This window comes from Lynx rufus, unplaced genomic scaffold (genome assembly GCF_022079265.1).
Source record: "Lynx rufus isolate CCGP_SWC_20201006 ecotype Redwood Valley unplaced genomic scaffold, mLynRuf1.p SCAF_3, whole genome shotgun sequence".
Lineage (NCBI taxonomy): Eukaryota > Metazoa > Chordata > Mammalia > Carnivora > Felidae > Lynx > Lynx rufus.
In genome coordinates, this window is record NW_025814845.1 from 186,336,199 (window position 1) to 186,353,498 (window position 17,300).

Here is a 17,300-nt window from a genome sequence, read left to right on the forward strand (position 1 = left end):
CTTTAAGTGCGTTTAACTCCGAATGAAGCGCACTGCTGAGCTCCGCGTCGAAGATAAACAGGAGGACAGGTGTTACTTTAAGAGACCACTGGAGGTTGTAACCCGAAGCCTCCTCCAGCGCCGGCCAGAGCGGTCTGGGAGGCTGCACCCAGCCGGTGCGCGTCTGTAAACTCCCGCGGGTCTGGCGCGTCTCTTTCTTCCAAAGTTGGAGCTCTCCTTGGTGGGAGGGGGTGGGGACGCGGGTAGGCCAGTGACGTCACTCGGGAGCGGGGATAAAGCTCCCCGGCCGCAATCGGGGCGAGGGCACTTTCTGGGGAGCGGAGTGGCTGTCCTGCTCGGGGACACTTGCCGCGGGCAGGGCCACCCCTCGCTGCGCCCCGGTCCCTGGGAGCCAAGGCCACCACGCCAAGAGCACCATGCCCCAGAACGTGGTTCTTCCGGGCCCCGCGCCCTGGGGCTTCAGACTCTCGGGGGGCATAGACTTCAACCAGCCTTTGGTCATCACCAGGGTAGGTGTTTTCGGTTCTTTCGCTGCGAGTCGGGGGCTGGCGTGCGGCGGGTTGCCCAGGAGCGGAGAGTGGCCAGCAAGCCCCGGGTGCGCCGGGTGTGGGTCCTCCGCTTCGGGCTCACAGTTCGAGGGGCGGCAGCAACTTGGCAAAGCAGCTGGGAGGATGCAGGGCAACTCAGGAGAATTTACGAAGTCCGCTCCAATGGTCTCTGCATCCTCTCGGTCCCCAGCAACTTTCCAGGAGAGGTGAACTGACAGCGTGATTCCCCTGGGCTCCGAGAAGGCTAGGCTGCGAGGGGTGGGGGCGTGGGGGCTTCTGCTCTCGAACCCCCGTTTCCTTTCGGCAACAAAAGAAATGAGGTCCCAGGAAGGAGGGAGGGATGACTGACATTGGCGGTGGTTCCTCAGAGCCAAACGCGCACCTGAGCGCTTTTCTCCTACGGATGAAAACTTCGGCACAGCGCTGATCGCAGGGCACAACCTGGGTCGGCCAAGTTGGAACCGCTCGTATCAGCCCAGACGGGGAAAATATTATGAATGTGTTTTCCTAGGTTTCCAGGCATTTTGAATAAATATTTTCCAAAGCTGGGAATTTGGCTTAGGAATCATCACCTTATAACTCAAACTACAAAGAAAACCCGTCAGATAGTTTAGTTTACCTGATGGAAAGTCACATTCAGCCTAGTAACTCTGAAAATAATACTTTATTATCAGAGTCCAGCTTTCCTTACTTAATATTCCCTGGAGTATTGTCTAATTTGACAAAAAAAAAAAAAAAAAAAGAAAGAAAGAGAAAGGAAATTTCGGGATTTCTGCCCTGTCAGTAAATAAGTGATTTGTCTAGTTGATTTTTTTTCTAACACAAGTGTCTGTCTTAATAGAAAATTATTACTTCAATTATCAATATAAGGTATATTAAACATAATCAAAAAGCATAAACTTTCAGAATATTATACTTTTCTCATGTTTTCTTCTTTACTGCTTATAGTGTATTTTATAAACGTATACTTTATAATCTGACTTACTCCTATAGAGTTTTAAACAAGGTAATACCTTTTGAATTCTGCTCTACTTATATATCTATGAGTTTTGGGAACCAATGTCTTTTTAAAATATCTCACAACATGTACCATACATATATACATACGCATACCATGGAACATTTCAAGCTTTGTTTTACATTGTTTGAAAACATATAAACACATCTGACATGTGTTTTTGTATGAGACATGAAAACTTAACATACCTCCAAAAAAGTTCCTAAGTAAATTAAGCAGAAAATGGTTCAGTGATCTGGGCCAAGCAATGAATGCCTTTTATGGATTTACCAACCAAAACGGTTTCCATTATCTCTACTAAGAAATATTTTTAAACTTTCTGAAGCAGTTTTCATTTGTTTAGATGAAAGGAAATAAGCTCTTGAATCTTAACAAAGGATAACTCATAGTAAACACTAAAGAAATAATCTCATCACCAAAATCTTTTAAGTGATTTATAAAAGAAATATCTTGCTATTACTATGTAACACATCAATATGATTAATCTTATGTTTGAAATTTTGCATTGTTGACATTATAAATAACGTTTATTTTAAAGCAGTACTTATATTTTGCCACTGAACCACAGGAGCTATTGGCAAATGTAGTTGACACGACAATTATTATTTGGGAAGCCAATTCGTACTTGAATTTTTGATTCATTACTAATTTGTATCACTCATTTTCACATGGCTCAATAACAATGCGTGACCATAAATGATTATTTCATTTGACTCTGCCTTTTCTCTTCAATTAATTTAATTCAAGAATAGCAGGTGAAATTCAGCTATTCTGTATTCCAAGTGCTCCCCAAACCATGCGCATGACAGATTCACATTGAGTAAATGAAAATATATTCACTTGAACTTTTTTGCCATCGTGAACACCTAACTGAGAATATTTCCATTAAAATTATAAGAACAGTAAAAATCACTTGTAACAACACTAAAAGATATTACACAAAACGAATGATCAGTGTTGTAATTAAACAGTAAAATTCGGGGTGCCTGGGTGGCTCAGTCGGTTGAGCATCCGACTTCGGCTCAGGTCATGAACTCACATCCCCTCGTCAGGCTCTGTGCTGACAGCTCAGAGCCTGGAGCCCGGTTTGGATCCTGTGTCTCCTTCTCTCTCTGTTGCTCCCCTCCCCCTCAAAAATAAATAAAGATCTCAAAAAAAAAAAAAAACACAGTAAAATTCTATTGCTTGTATCATTGTTGTATTATACGGACAGGTATTGGTATGATTGTATGTGTGTTAGTGCACTCCTTTGCTTCCTGGGCATGCTCCTTAGCCCTTTATATGCACTAACTCACTTAAATCTCATAATAATCCTGTAAGAGAAGTAGTAGTGATAGCTTTTTGCACATGAGAGAATGCAGCTTCAAGAATTTCATTAACCTGCTGACGATCACAAGTGGACGGAACTTGACACTAGCCCTGCCTGCCTCCAAAGCCTGCATTCTGAAGTCCACACATTTAAGAAGAATCTTGCTTGTTGTGCAGATCTTTGCCAACAGGTGTTTTGCGCCATCCGCTTCATCGCCTGGTCCTACTGGTTCCCAATCTTTAACATCTACCATGTCCCTTTTTTTCCACCACTGTCCCTCTTCAAGCTTCCATGACCTCACACCGAGCTCTTTGTCTCCCTCCCCTCCCAGACTCACTCTGTATCTTCCTACCAGCTGCCTTGGGGAGGGCTTCTCTTTTCCCCCTTCTTAAAAATCCTTCAATGGCGACACCAGTTTAGAGAGAATAAAATGTGTGGTCTTTGCTCACATTCCCGGGCTCCGCCCTCTTCCCAACTCAAGTTTCCAACTTCATTTCCTCCCTCTCTCTTCCTTCTCTCTCCCTTTCCTCCTCGCCCTGCATAGGTTGACCGGCATTTGTGTCACTGCCCTGGACGACTTAGATTTCTCTACCACATCTACCCCCATCATTTTTCTCCAGATTTCTCCTCCTCACTCTACCCCACTGTCCTCTGTGCCTATGGAAACCCAATCAAATACCACTCCCATAGTATTCTTGTAATAACAAGCATTTCATCCATTTGATTACCATAGCTTTTGCCCTACAACCTCTCCTTTATATCATGCTTTGTGCCACAGATGTTTCAGTACATCTGTATCCCACAAGTTGCATGCTCCCCGAAGGCAGGAACTTCTAAAATTTACGGGCCACTCAGTGCTGAGCACGGAATATAGACATGATATGAATGATTGTTTAAATTGTTCGCTTTTTATGTAACTATTATTATCACAATAGGTGCAGATTGTATGCTCAAAATATTCTACAATAAAGATAAGTGACAATTGTTTTATTGTTAATTGTTCTGTCTGTGTGAGATAAGTTCTTGAGTATGCAAAGAATTGAGAAACCAATGCCTAAACTTAATACCACCAAAATTCCTATAAATGAGACACGTGCCTCAAGTCAAATCGGCTTTTGTCTTGCAGCAAGCTATGGCCTTCCCTCCTTGCTCCACACTCTGCAAATGCAAATGCCCCTAGACGGTGGGCCTCTACTCCACTAGAGTTGGGGCAGGGGGTTACCAGTGTAACTCTCTCTAGCAATTGATATTACAATTCACAGAATTAGGTAGGGCAAAGGGTCCCCACTCCAGAAATCATTGGTAATCCAATTAATCAGCCGGGTTGATTTGTATCATAAAAGACATCAGAAGTAAGGTAAACCAAACTCCAGGCATTCTTGACAAAAAATTAGCAGTGGGTTCTGATACGCACAATTTGTAGGAAAATAGTTTGTAGGCAATAGGTGTGCTATACCAGGTGCAATATGAATTTCCGTTGTGTATGTGGAAGGGTTGTTACTGCAAACACCATACATTACTGGCCTCTGCATTTCACAGAATAAATCTGAGGCTCACATCTCTAAGTGAGCAGCTTTTCTTTTTCTGGCAAGAAGATTCTAAGGAGTCTCTTTCTTTTTTTAAATGTTTGGACCACCCAGAAGGTGGATCTGCTATCACAGCCAAGTTACAGATGGTTTGTTTGCACAAATGGTCCAATTTGGAATAAAGTACAAGTTTCTTTTGTGTATGAGATGTAAAATTATTGTATACATCTGAGGCTGGTATGTCCTTTCCCACTCAATGCCTCTCCCTCCCCCTCCTCCTCCCTCCTTCCTATTCAGAGCACAGTCCGGCCAAGATCACGGCTAACTGAGAACACTATATGGACTTGGGTACCAATATAGAAAATGTTACTGTATTCTTAAGTTTTGCAGGCTTGAACATAGAAAAGTATGTTACTCCAATATAAACTATATTTGAAATTTGAGTTTTTAGAAAGAAATGTTTACAGTTGAATGCAATCCTTTACCAGGATTTCAAGTGCAGTAGGAAGGTCAATGGGAAAACCTGTTGAATTTTATTCTACCAAAGACATGTCTGCATGGAAGTGATGGTTCATATGTTCATAACATTCATTATTAATTATCTATTAATTGCAGAAATATCTATTAATTGCACAAATATCCCACAATTATCTATTAATTGCAGAATGTACTGTATGTGGAAGGTACTGTGGGGGATACAGTTATAATGTAATGGGTTTCTACACCCCTGAGACACTCGAATAGGAGAAGGGACATATACATACATAACACACCTGTCCAGGATTCTATGACACAGCCTGTCCAGGATTCCATGCGAAAAGTATGGCCAAGGGTAGGAGGAGTCAGGGCAAAGACTGCCTGCAGGAGGGGCCTTGTAGGATGGTGAAAGAACTTGAGCTACAGAGTTAGACCTACCAGGAATTACAGATTTTCACAGGATGTGTGACCCCAAGCAAGCTTCTTCTACTCTGAGAGCATCAGTTTTCTCATCTTAAAAGAGTGTCTTGAGAATTCAGTAAGATAATAGTTCTTAGTAATACGATACCAATAATAGTTCTCAACCCCGGCTGCACAGTAGATTCACCCAGATAACTTGTGAAAATACTCATGCCCAGGCGCTATGTATAGAGGTTCTGATGTGATTGGTCTGAGGTATGGCCCTAGAAATGTAGATTACAGCCAGGCACCAGAGAGCTTTAGATGCCAGGTAGGGCACTGGAGTTTATTTGTAGGCAACAGAGAACAACTGAACAATGGGCTCTCTCACTATTTTGACTCATACCCCACAGCACAGCCCTTTCATATATACTTGCCTTGTTCATAACTATTTTAATCATTTTTATTCTTAACATAAACGTGTCACCATGGCCATATCTTGTGCTTCCCTCCTGTCTCCTGCAGTAAGTAGAATATTATAGATGCTTTACCTGTGATTTAAATTCGTTTTTTTCCAAATGGACCCAAACAATACATTGATATGAATAATGGAAATCACCCGAGGCATTTGTTGAAACACAAATTCCCTCGTTCCTCTCCTAGAGTGTATGATTTGTGATTCCAGGCATTTAGGGTATGATAGGAGTCTTTATGACAAGCAAGAACCCCAGGTTCTAACATGTTTTAACTCAAAGAAAAGACTTCTGGTCTTAGGAGTTTAAAAATAGATAGTACTGATTTTGACAAACTATAGCTAGAGAAAATTAAAAGTTTAATATTACTTTTATCCCTACAAGTCACACTAGGGATGGAAACTTTTATTCTTCTAACAGTTCTGGGTCTGGGAGAATTTCCAAGTAGAAAACAGCTATGAAATGTCTCCCAAAGGCTGAGATCTAATAATCCCCATTGTCTTCACCAAGCTTCTATTAACTGTTCCTATCAGAAAATGATGACAATCACTATAGTGACATGATCACAGAACTGAAGTGAGTACAACAAATATTTTAGTGATGAGACTGAAGATCTCAAAGTATGAGAATTTATTACCTCAGCAATTTTATTCATTTAGATGAAACTTGGATATCCCTTAGAGCAACAATGTTAAACAGAATTGATAGCTAGATTAAGTAAATAGAGAAAAAAAATGAATGAATGACTATCCTCAAGTAAAATATTAAGAACAACCTAGTTTACCTCTAGAGCAGCTAGAGGTTTAAGTCAAGTCCTATGCATTCTTCTGCTCTAAACAGTGGAAATTTGCAGATGTAACAATGATGGGTTGACATTAATAGCTATAATCTTTGGTTCTGTAGAGAGTAGGTCTTTTTGTTCCATGAGCTTATTTAAATATCCACTTCATTCATTTTTAATTATCCATTAATTCTAAACACTGGAATAAACACTGCAATGTATTAGAAATATACATGCTACTATAGATATTCTCAAGAACTTCCAGTCTGGTTGCCAAGACAATACACAAGTAAATAAACAAACATTAAAATACAAATTGTCTTCAGGAAGGAAGTGAATAAAATGTAATGGTGGAGAATGATCGGGGAGGGTCTGGAGAAGCTACTTCAGATGTTTGGGGAAGTCTCTTTGAGAATGTGATATTTAAGTCTAGACCTAAAGGATGAGGAGAAGCAACTGGGTGAAGAGTGGGGGAAACACTTTGGGCGAAAAGAACAGTGCATGTGAAGCCCTGAAGAGGGTACACACTTGCCCTATTTGAGGAACTAAAAGGAAACTGCAATAGCTACAGAACAGTGGGTGATGGGAGCAGGAATGGTATAAGATGATGTTAGAGAAAGAAGTAGGTAGGATAAGACCAGGTAAGGACTATTAGGTGGTTGTAAATAATTGGGATTTACCCAGAAAGATTAGGAGTAGGTATAGCAATCAAACACCGAATACTCAACATGGTAATAATTTCAAATTTGCTATCTTTTAAACATTTAATAACCATATGTTTCCCATTAAGTATTCCTTTCATCCCCCCCCCAGCCCACCCTCCCAAAAAAGAAATCCACATGGGTTTCTTGTAGACAGCATAAAACTGGATATTTTTTTTTACCTAGTTTGACAATCGCTGTTAAAATATCAGAATATGGTTAGACCATTTACATTTAATGTAATTACTGATAAGGTTCAATTAAAATTTAGCATCTTGTTAGTTGTTTTCATTTGTTCAATCTGTTTTTCATTCATAGAGAAGAGATTGTTTATGGATGCAAACTTCCCTGTGTCTGCCATCCCCAAGGGTTCTCGAATCTCAATGCTAACTTTAGTAATTTGTTCATAACTTTGGCTGAATTCTTCTTTATGGCTAAAATGGTGGTCCCATGTTCCTCTATGCTCTGATACAGTGATACGAGTTGCTTACTTTCCGTGGAGGCACCTGTCTTTCCTTGGATCCCAGGCCAGTTGGTTGCCCTGCAGCTTTAGCTCTCTGAATAGTTCATTAAAGGTTATAATTTTGTATATTATATGGCTTCTTCTTATTAATGCAGGAGTCATTCTCTTTCTAGCTTTCTACAGCCTAGATCCCCCTTCATGTGAATTTCAAAGATCATTACTTATAGGGATGCTACAGTAGTTTCAATTCAAATATAAAAGCTCCCTAATTTGGGGGAGTTGTATTCCCAAATAGAGAGTTATGGGTGAAATAATACCTAAAGAATGAACTGTTTAGCTTAAAGCAAAGAAAATATGATTCAAGCAGGGATTTAAGGAAGATGTTTTAAAAGAGAATAAGAGAGGTCATTATAGATGACATGTCATTAGTAAAAAACAAAAATATTTAGCATGGTGGAAAAATAGAGCTAACACAATGGACCAATTAAGAGTTATTTTAAGTTAGATTTAAAATTCCCTACCCAACTTGTACCCCAATGTTTATAGCAGCACTCTCAACAATAGCCAAATTGTGGAAAGAGCCTAAATGTCCATCAACTGATGAATGGATAAAGAAATTGTGGTTTATATACACAATGGAGTACTACGTGGCAATGAGAAAGAACGAAATATGGCCCTTTGTAGCAACGTGGATGGAACTGGAGAGTGTGATGCTAAGTGAAATAAGTCATACAGAGAAAGACAGATACCATATGTTTTCACTCTTATGCGGATCCTGAGAAACTTAACAGAAACCCATGCAGGAGGGGAAGGAAAAAAAAAAAAAAGAGGTTAGAGTGGAAGAGAGCCAAAGCATAAGAGACTGTTAAAAACTGAGAACAAACTGAGGGTTGATGGGGGGTGGGAGGGTGGGTGATGGGTATCGAGGAGGGCACCTGTTGGGATGAGCACTGGGTGTTGTTTGGAAACCAATTTGACAATAAATTTCATATATTAAAAAATAAAAAAAATAAAATTCCCTGCCCAGTGAAACATTTAAAATGTTACCAAGCTGAAAATATAAATGTCAGTCACAAAACTCAAGATAGTGCGGAATGTTGGTTTTTAAATGATGCCATGATTTCTTCCAGATTACTCCAGGAAGCAAGGCGGCAGCTGCCCACCTGTGTCCAGGAGATGTCATCCTGGCTATTGATGGCTTTGGTACAGAGTCCATGACTCACGCGGATGCACAGGACAGGATTAAAGCAGCAGGCCACCAGCTGTGCCTCAAAATTGACAGGTGCTCTTTAATTAATGGTGTTAAAATGTGATCTGTTTTGCAGGAGAACCTGAACTAGAACTAGAAATGATTTCATCCTCCCAGTGCAAAGGAGTGTCACAGGGCCTAGAATTTTGACTGGCTTTTTTTAAACATATCAGCTACTTTGGTCTGTTCTTCACTGATGTCAGTCAGCCTAGTAGTTGCTAACAAACTATTTCTGAAAAGAATTCTTTGGAATGTCACAATAACGAAAGAGGCTAAAAGAATTCTTTTTCCTGTTAATAGCACCATTAAAGGTACTGGCCACAGAAACAATGTACAGGACAGCTACTTGTACTGTTGTTCTAAATGCAGTAGAGAATGGGATGGAATTTAAAGATTCTCCAGAAGACTCTCTTGACTTACCAAAATGGGATCATGTTGAAAACCAGTTGCTAATACCCTGTATGCCATTGGCTGTTTTGTACAGAATTCAGCCCAGAAGAATCTGACCAGGTATAAGACTGCCTGTGGAGTGAGAGCGTTAGAGAATGAGACATTTCTAACAACAACAACAAAAACAAAACAAAACAAAACAAAAATTAGGAAATTGAACCTGATCTCTTGCCATAGCCCATTGTGAAAATAATGTTTTCACACTAAATAGTGGTTGTTAGTGTGTGTTTATCCTGCTGTTATTGTATTCCCAACTTTCCCTGCTGTGGTTCAGAAGGCACAATCAATCAGCCAATTGCCATTTCAGGGGTGAGATTGACTCTTTTCCTATTTACCCACGACCTGTGTTCCTGCCAAGCACACAGTCCCTTAGGAGCACATGGTCCCAAACAGATACATGAGAAGGACATGAGATTGGACAAAGCTCACTTCCTTGATGCCAACAGTAAATCCCCCTGGCAAACCACTCGGTGTCTCCTGCAGTGGCCTGGGTAGGAAGGAGGGAAGGAGGGAAACCTAGAGCATTTGCCCTGTGGTCATCTGCCTCCAGGATCTTCCTCTCCTGTACTGTTGCCTGCAGGTGCTGGCAACCTACTTTCTCCAGAAACTGTACAATGTCTTTTCCTTCGTTCAGGCTCCTATAACAAAAATACCATAGATTGGGTGGCTTAAACAACAAAAATTCATTTCTCACAGTTCTAGAGGCTAGAAGTCTGAGACCAGGGTGCCGGCACGGTCAGGTTCCTGATTATATCCTCACACGGCCTTTCTTGGTGCATGCACACAGAGACAAGAGATCTCAGATCTCTTCCTCTTTATGTAAGGACATTGATCCTATCATGACAGCTCTACCCTCATGACCTACTCTAATTCTAATTACCTCCCAGGGACCTCACCTACAAATACCATCACACTGGGGCCTGGGGCTTCAACACGGGGACTTGTGGGGGGGGACCCAAACTTCAGTCTATAGTAGTCCTCCATGCAATTTTTATCCACTCAAGTTTCCCCAAAAGTATGCAAAAAAACTAATTAGATGGGAGAATACAGAATAATGACCAGGGAACATTGCTTTTGCTTAAACTATCAAGGTTTGATAGTATCTCGATAAATATGATGGGAGATTAAAGTATACTATAACTGAAAGTACCATTAGAATTTGGAGCTCACAAAATTTCTTTTATTTACAGGGCAGAAACTCGCTTATGGTCTCCACAGGTATCTGAAGATGGGAAGGCTCATCCTTTCAAAATCAACTTGGAATCAGAACCACAGGTATGAATTTTAGAGTAAATGATATTCACATTCTATTTCCTTTTAAATGATGTGGACACCTTCCAAGAGGAAGAAGTGGCAAATGCAAAAAACTTAGAATGAGCCACCTGATGGAGCCATTGTGTGTCTTTACTCTGTGAGATTAATTTATATTACCCATGTGCTTTTTCCATCAGGAAAAAAAAGCAGTCTGCCCAGACAAGCACCTTGTTAAAAGATAGATATGTTCTCTGGAAAAATTTGGCTGTATCTATGTACAGTCCACTTATTTTTTCATTCTTTTTGATGGACTTCTCCCATATGACCATGACATAATCCAAGAAGTTTAAAATGTTAAAACAAAGCTAAACGAAATTAGGGTCTAGCATTTGAAACAGGTGTCTCTAATTTAATAATTATTGTGAACTTCAATTCTTCCAGGTCTTCACCCAGATTTTATTTTACATTCTTCTTTAATTCTCAGTTCTGGAGTTCTATAATTAAGTTTACTCGACAAAAAAGGGTTTGCATTATGTAATCATGGTGATATTCTGCCCATGCAGGAGAATTAAAAAAGACAGAGGATTTTTCCTTGAGGCAATTCTAATGAGCTAAATTAATCTAATAATCTGATGCCTATCTGACCATGTCTATTTTCAAAAGCTCCAAAAACACTGAAATTAAACTAAGCCTCAATCGTGCTGTATGCAAAATGTAATTAAGGAAAGGATTTTAGGACCTCTCCTTAGCCAGAGGTTTCCCAAGTTTAGAGAGACAGCTACATAAACTGGGTATCCCTTTTTAAAAAAATTTTTTTAATGTTTATTCATTTTTGAGAGAGAGAGAGACAGAGCGTGAGCAGGGGAGGGGCAGAGAGAGAGGGAGACAGACACAGAATCCGAAGCAGGCTCCAGGATCCGAGCTATCCGCACAGAGCCCGACGCTGGGCTCGAACCCACGGATCGTGAGATCATGACCTGAGCGAAGTCGGACGCCCAACCGACTGAGCCATCCGGGCACCCCTGGGTATCCCTTTTTAAACAAGTATTCCTACTAAACTGATTAAATATTCCCAAACTGTAGTTTTCCTATATAACTGCTGCAAATGCATTGAAAACATATTTGTAATTTATGCTTTCGCAACATCTGCCTTTTCAGGATCAACTCCTGCATTTGTCCCTTCCAGTTTTCCACTTTCTTCATAAGCCTCCATTTTCTCCTCGGTAAAAACACGTTCAGAGTAACGTGTACCTGTGTCTCATAGGGCTTCTCAAAGACCTAAATAAAACACTGTAGAAAAAGAACTTGGCACATCGAATTGTTTATAGAGATTTCAAGTTAGTGGGAGCTCTCGGTGGGACTGGTATGGTACCCGCCTCCCACCAGGCTCTGATCAGAAGGCCTCTGGCCTCTCCTGACAGTGAGGTGGGAGCTGCCCACGCGATAGGACCTCCTGGACACCAGGACTGCCTTCCACATCACCATTACATGGGTCATTACAAACTGCTTTGGATTAAAACTTTGTTTCAAGTTCAAATACAATCCCCCCAGGAGAAGAAACATCCTGAGTAGTTTAACCTTTAGAGAGCATGAGTTTATTAGATCCTTGCCCTAGACCTTTGACTGGAAGAAAGGAAGAGCCTGAGCCTAAAAATCATTAAGAGCAAAGGAGGAGAAAACAGGCCCCAAAGGCAGGGAGCGTGATCTGGGCTATCCATGAAGGTGAGGACTGCTGTGTCTGTTCTCTTTACTCTGAGCCTCCCGGGCAGAGCACACAGCAAGCGCTCAATAAATACCTGACAAATGAATGAAAGGAAATGGATAAACTGCCTCTTCTACCACCGCCCAGGACCAAACCTGGGAAGCAATTCTCAGAATGGTGCTTGGCTGCCCCCAGCCCCAGCTGCTGCAGGGTAAATGTGGTCATGCAAGTTGAATGCGATTTAGGTCAGGCGAGAAGGGATCTGAATGCTGGTGGTGGCTTAGCCCCTGGCCTCCGAGGTGGATTAGTGAAGAATAATACCTGTCATCAACATTACCTTAGATAGAAGACAAGACTGCAGGAGGAAAAAACAAGGTTCCCAGGCAGAGCTGTCACTTGTAGATAGTCCTTTGCAGGAATGCCTGAGCGTCGTCCCACCTCCAGTTCATCCCTGAGAGGCAACACATGAGAAAAAGAGATCATGTGGTGCTTTAAAAAGCAACAGAAAGAAAGGAAAGTTTAAGGCTCACACATATGCATTTATCGACCACCCAATCTCTTATTGTCACCAGGACGAAATGGATAAAATTCTGAATTTCCTTTTCCGTATATAGTACACATCCAAAATTGTACTGCACCCTTCCGCAAATTAATTTTCCATTCCAGACTTCTCCTAATGTTTAAAATCTGATCTCACCAATATGAGCTGCTAAGATATGGGGTCAGGGGCACCTGTTGGCTCCCTCGGTGGACCATCCGACTTCAGCTCAGGTCATAATCTCACGGTTTGTGAGTTGGAGCCCTACGTCGGGCTCTCTGCTTTCAGGGCAGAGCCTGCTTCAGATCCTCTGTCTCTCTCTCTCTCTCTCTCTGTGCCCCTTTTCCACTTGTACCCTCTCTTTCAAAAATACATAAACATTTTTAAAAATTAATAAAAAAAAATAGATACGACCAGAGTACCAAATCCCCAGTGATCCCTCACCATGTCGCGGTACCTGCTCTGCCGTGTGGGGACCTCAGCAAGTATTTAGTAAGCACAGGCTGAGCTCAGACCAAAATGGGAGGCTGTGTTTTGCTAACATCTGTCCAGAAGTGGAGTTTAAGGGACATTGCCTGAGTTTTCGTTCTAGAAGAAGCCCCTTTTATAAATCTACAACTTTGAATTTATGACCACAATTATTACAAAAACTGGACTTTTTAAAATAACCCTAATTTTAAATACTCTGGCCTCTCCTCGATCATATATTAGTGCATGTGTCCTACATCTTGGGGTTAAGCAATATGGATATTTAGGATAGCACAAATGGGGGAAACATAGAGAATGAGATAGGTTTAAAAAAAAAAAGAACGAAAGGTGAAGCTTGGGTTAAAGGCTCCAGAAGCCAGTCAGATGGAGCCTCTGAACATTCCTTTACTTTGAGTCATGGCTCATTCTTACTGGCACCCTCTCAGGGAGGCCGGTGTTCGGTGTTCGAAGGTCTCAGAGATAAGAACCATTTCAGTTCTTCCCTTAATGGGCCAGAGGCCTCCTACCCTGATGATCCTCAGGCCAGATTTCTGCATGATCGGTTCACGTAACTTGGCCCTTCAGGACGGACATTCCCTACAAACATAGCTCAGCTTTAGCACAACCCCTGCGATCTGAAACGCCAAAGCATAAACTGAACAAAATGCAATGATTGAAAGAAAATGATAAGCAGTGAGTTTAACTTGGAGCATGAGTGTGGAGGAAAGCTAAACGGAGGTTATGTTTGTCTTCTTATTTTATTTTTTTAATTAACACGACGCCATGCAAAACGATGTCTTGCAAAGAGAGGTGTTCCCCCCACGCACACACCCAAAATAGGAACTCTGCAACTAAGGCAACTTTATGGACAACAAAGATGTGTCTGTCTGAGAAATAAATGCTGTTGATATATCATGCTTCAAGACGCCACTGTAGATGAGTAGCAAATGCCATCGAGCAAAACAGTATTTGCGTTGTTATTTCTCAAGCCAAGTGAAACTTTCACTGTAAATTCTGTGACCTTGGCTATTAGAATAAAATACTTTTCATTTTAAAAGTAATGTACATTCGGGGCGCCTGGGTGGCTCAGTCGGTTAAGCGTCTGACTTCAGCTCAGGTCATGATCTCACGGTCCGTGAGTTCGAGCCCTGCGTCGGGCTGGCTCTGTGCTGACAGCTCGGAGCCTGGAGCCTGCTTCAGATCTGTGTCTCCCTCTTTCTCTGCCCCTCCCCCACTGACGCTTTAGCTCTATCAAAAAATGAATAAACGTTAAAAAAAATTAAAAGTAATATATATTCATTGAGGGGGAAAAAAATTACATCCTACCACACAAGCCCTGCCACAATTAAGAAAATGTTAGTGTATTTATTTCCAGTCTTTTCCCTATGCATAGATTCAGGCTTTGGGGACTTCCCTTTTACAGTTATAGTAACAACTGACATGAAATTTTAATGCCTAGTTTTTTTTTTTTCATTTGTTCATGCTATTATTAAATAGTGTTTTTTTTGAATTTAGACTTGAATCTTAGACTTAAAAAGAACCTTAGAAGTTGTTTAGATCAATCCGCAGCCATTGAATAAAAGCCTTCCATCCACACTGAACATGGTCTGGGAGCAGATATGCATTTTCCTATACAAAGCATTATATTAGCATTATATATTAGCTGTAGGCTAACGGTATGTTGTTGGAGGTCTGGGTCCTTCAAAGCCGGCATTCTCAAATAAGACATTATGCTTATCTTTGTTTAGTGTTAGTTGAACAACTCAAAATTATAATGTAGCTATCACAACACAGGAAAGATGCTTTTCAGAAGCAAACATCATTCATTTCTAAATGAGAAGATAACTGTTTCTGTCTCCATAAAAGAATTGCATCCTTGGCCCTAGAAGATCTGATAATAAAGATGTATAGGAACTATACACACAATCAAGTGAGGTATGGGTTGGAGTTGTTTATATTTTCAAAAGATAGCTTTAGTCTACAATTTTGTGATGACTGGAAGGCGGCCCATTCAAAACAAGCTTTCTTAATCCCCAAACTGTTCCCTACTATATACGGGAAACACTTGAAACAGATCACTGAAAAAAATTTGCAGGGGTGACTATTTTTCTTTTGAGGGGTGAGCATGAGGTCAGGTGGTGATTGTTCATAAATCCCAAATATGACAAAATACCATTAGTTCTTCAGTGTGCCTTGATCAAAGGTATGATCCCTTGTTTTCCTTATCTCCCCACCACTTTTTTTAGTAAGTACATACATACGTCTATGTATGTACCATGAAACATGTTGTTTCTTTTGGAGCTGGTAATAGCCTCAGTTCTTGGGCTGAATCTTTATCTATGGACAACTTCTTCAAGTAGGAAGTTGAAAGGTGCAACTGTCTTGGAATGCTGTCACTGCTGAGGTCATCCTAAGGGCTTGGAGATTGTTGTCACCAGCTGCATTCTCCCCAATATCAGCAAGTCTCCATCTAGTTGCCTAGCTTTTACTCTGTCGGCTCTAGCACTTTATTAATTCAAACTATTATTCCTTAGTATAAGCTCCTAATATTTAAAACTGACATTTAAAATGCATTCATTAACTGCAGTGGTTACTTATTGAATTCCTAAGAGAGGAGAATCATTTGGATGCTTTTGTCTGGGTAAAATAAACACAAGAGCTGGACTATATTGACTGCTGTATAATTTTTTACTGGTATTACTGTTACGAATGATTTTCCAGAAAATGTAAAAAGAAATTAATGTGGAATACCAAACTTGTCATTGGCTTTGTCTTTTGATTCTGTTTGACCATCAACAAGGATGGAAGACTTGGATACAATGTTGCCTCCCCGTGCCATACTTAAATTTGTTTACCTTTGATGTATACAACTTCATTGTGCTTTTTTGGAATGACTCTAGCAGCCCATAAACTAACGCTTTGCAAAGCCTAAATACAAATGTTTGAAGCCTATATTAGATTGAAGCCTATATTCTTTTATATCCTCTTATGATTATGTGCAGAAAGTAAGGGTTTTTTTTTTTTATTTTAACAAATTACACATTTATGACCTTTGCAATATATAACCAAAACTGAAAGCAAAGAAAAAGGTTGGAGCTGATTAACTCAAATGCTGCTTTTCGGAAGCACTACTAGAAATTATTAGTGCACAAATATTTTCAGTGAAGATGCCTCATTTACAAGACAATCACCACCCATGTTTATTAATCATTTTAAGACTAAGAAGAAATAAGGGCAGCGACTTTTTTCCCCATAAAACCATCATATTACATTAACTAATTTTTATAAATTCAATTCTATTTATCAAGATCTTTAAGGCGTATCATACTTTGTTAAAAAAAATTCCACATTGGGGCGCCTGGGTGGCGCAGTCGGTTAAGCGTCCGACTTCAGCCAGGTCACGATCTCGCGGTCCGTGAGTTCGAGCCCCGCATCAGGCTCTGGGCTGATGGCTCAGAGCCTGGAGCCTGTTTCCGATTCTGTGTCTCCCTCTCTCTGTGCCCCTACCCCGTTCATGCTCTGTCTCTCTCTGTCCCAAAAATAAATAAAAAACGTGGAAAAAAAAAAAATTCCACAAAGCTTGAGTCCTTCAGTTCTGCCTGATTCACTTTTAATTAGCCTGAGAAATTAATAATTTACCAAAACTAAATGAGGCAATTAGCCTTCTTCTTTCATTTCAAAAAGAGTAACAAAGGCTTGAATCATCACCACTGGCATTACCTACAATTATTTCCAATTCACTTTTTTCCTGCGCTAATAATGGCTAATCAGAAATCATAAAAAAAAAAAAAAAACCAAGCAGAATTCATCATTAAATCAGCCAATACAATCAGATGGTGGCACTGTATAAATGTGTGACTACACACATTTTGCCATATTCTGGGACTCAGCATTTTTCTAAAGCCACAGTTGGTGATTTCAGTCATTCTGCTACCTAACAGCAG

At 40.6% G+C, this 17,300-nt stretch overlaps 1 protein-coding gene across 4 annotated transcripts in view; it reads left to right on the forward strand.

Annotated features, from left to right (window-relative positions):
* The first annotated feature begins 416 nt into the window (after positions 1 to 416).
* PDLIM3 (PDZ and LIM domain 3) overlaps positions 417 to 17,300 on the forward strand; it is a 29,957-nt gene continuing 13,073 nt past the window's right edge. For 3 of the 4 annotated variants that reach the window (XM_047092135.1, XM_047092134.1, XM_047092136.1), the window contains exons 1-3: positions 417 to 509; positions 8,826 to 8,977; positions 10,585 to 10,669. In XM_047092135.1, the coding sequence (XP_046948091.1) occupies positions 417 to 509; positions 8,826 to 8,977; positions 10,585 to 10,669 (330 nt within the window). The remainder of the gene's footprint in view (positions 510 to 8,825; positions 8,978 to 10,584; positions 10,670 to 17,300) is intronic. The other variant, XM_047092137.1, reaches the window with a different exon arrangement.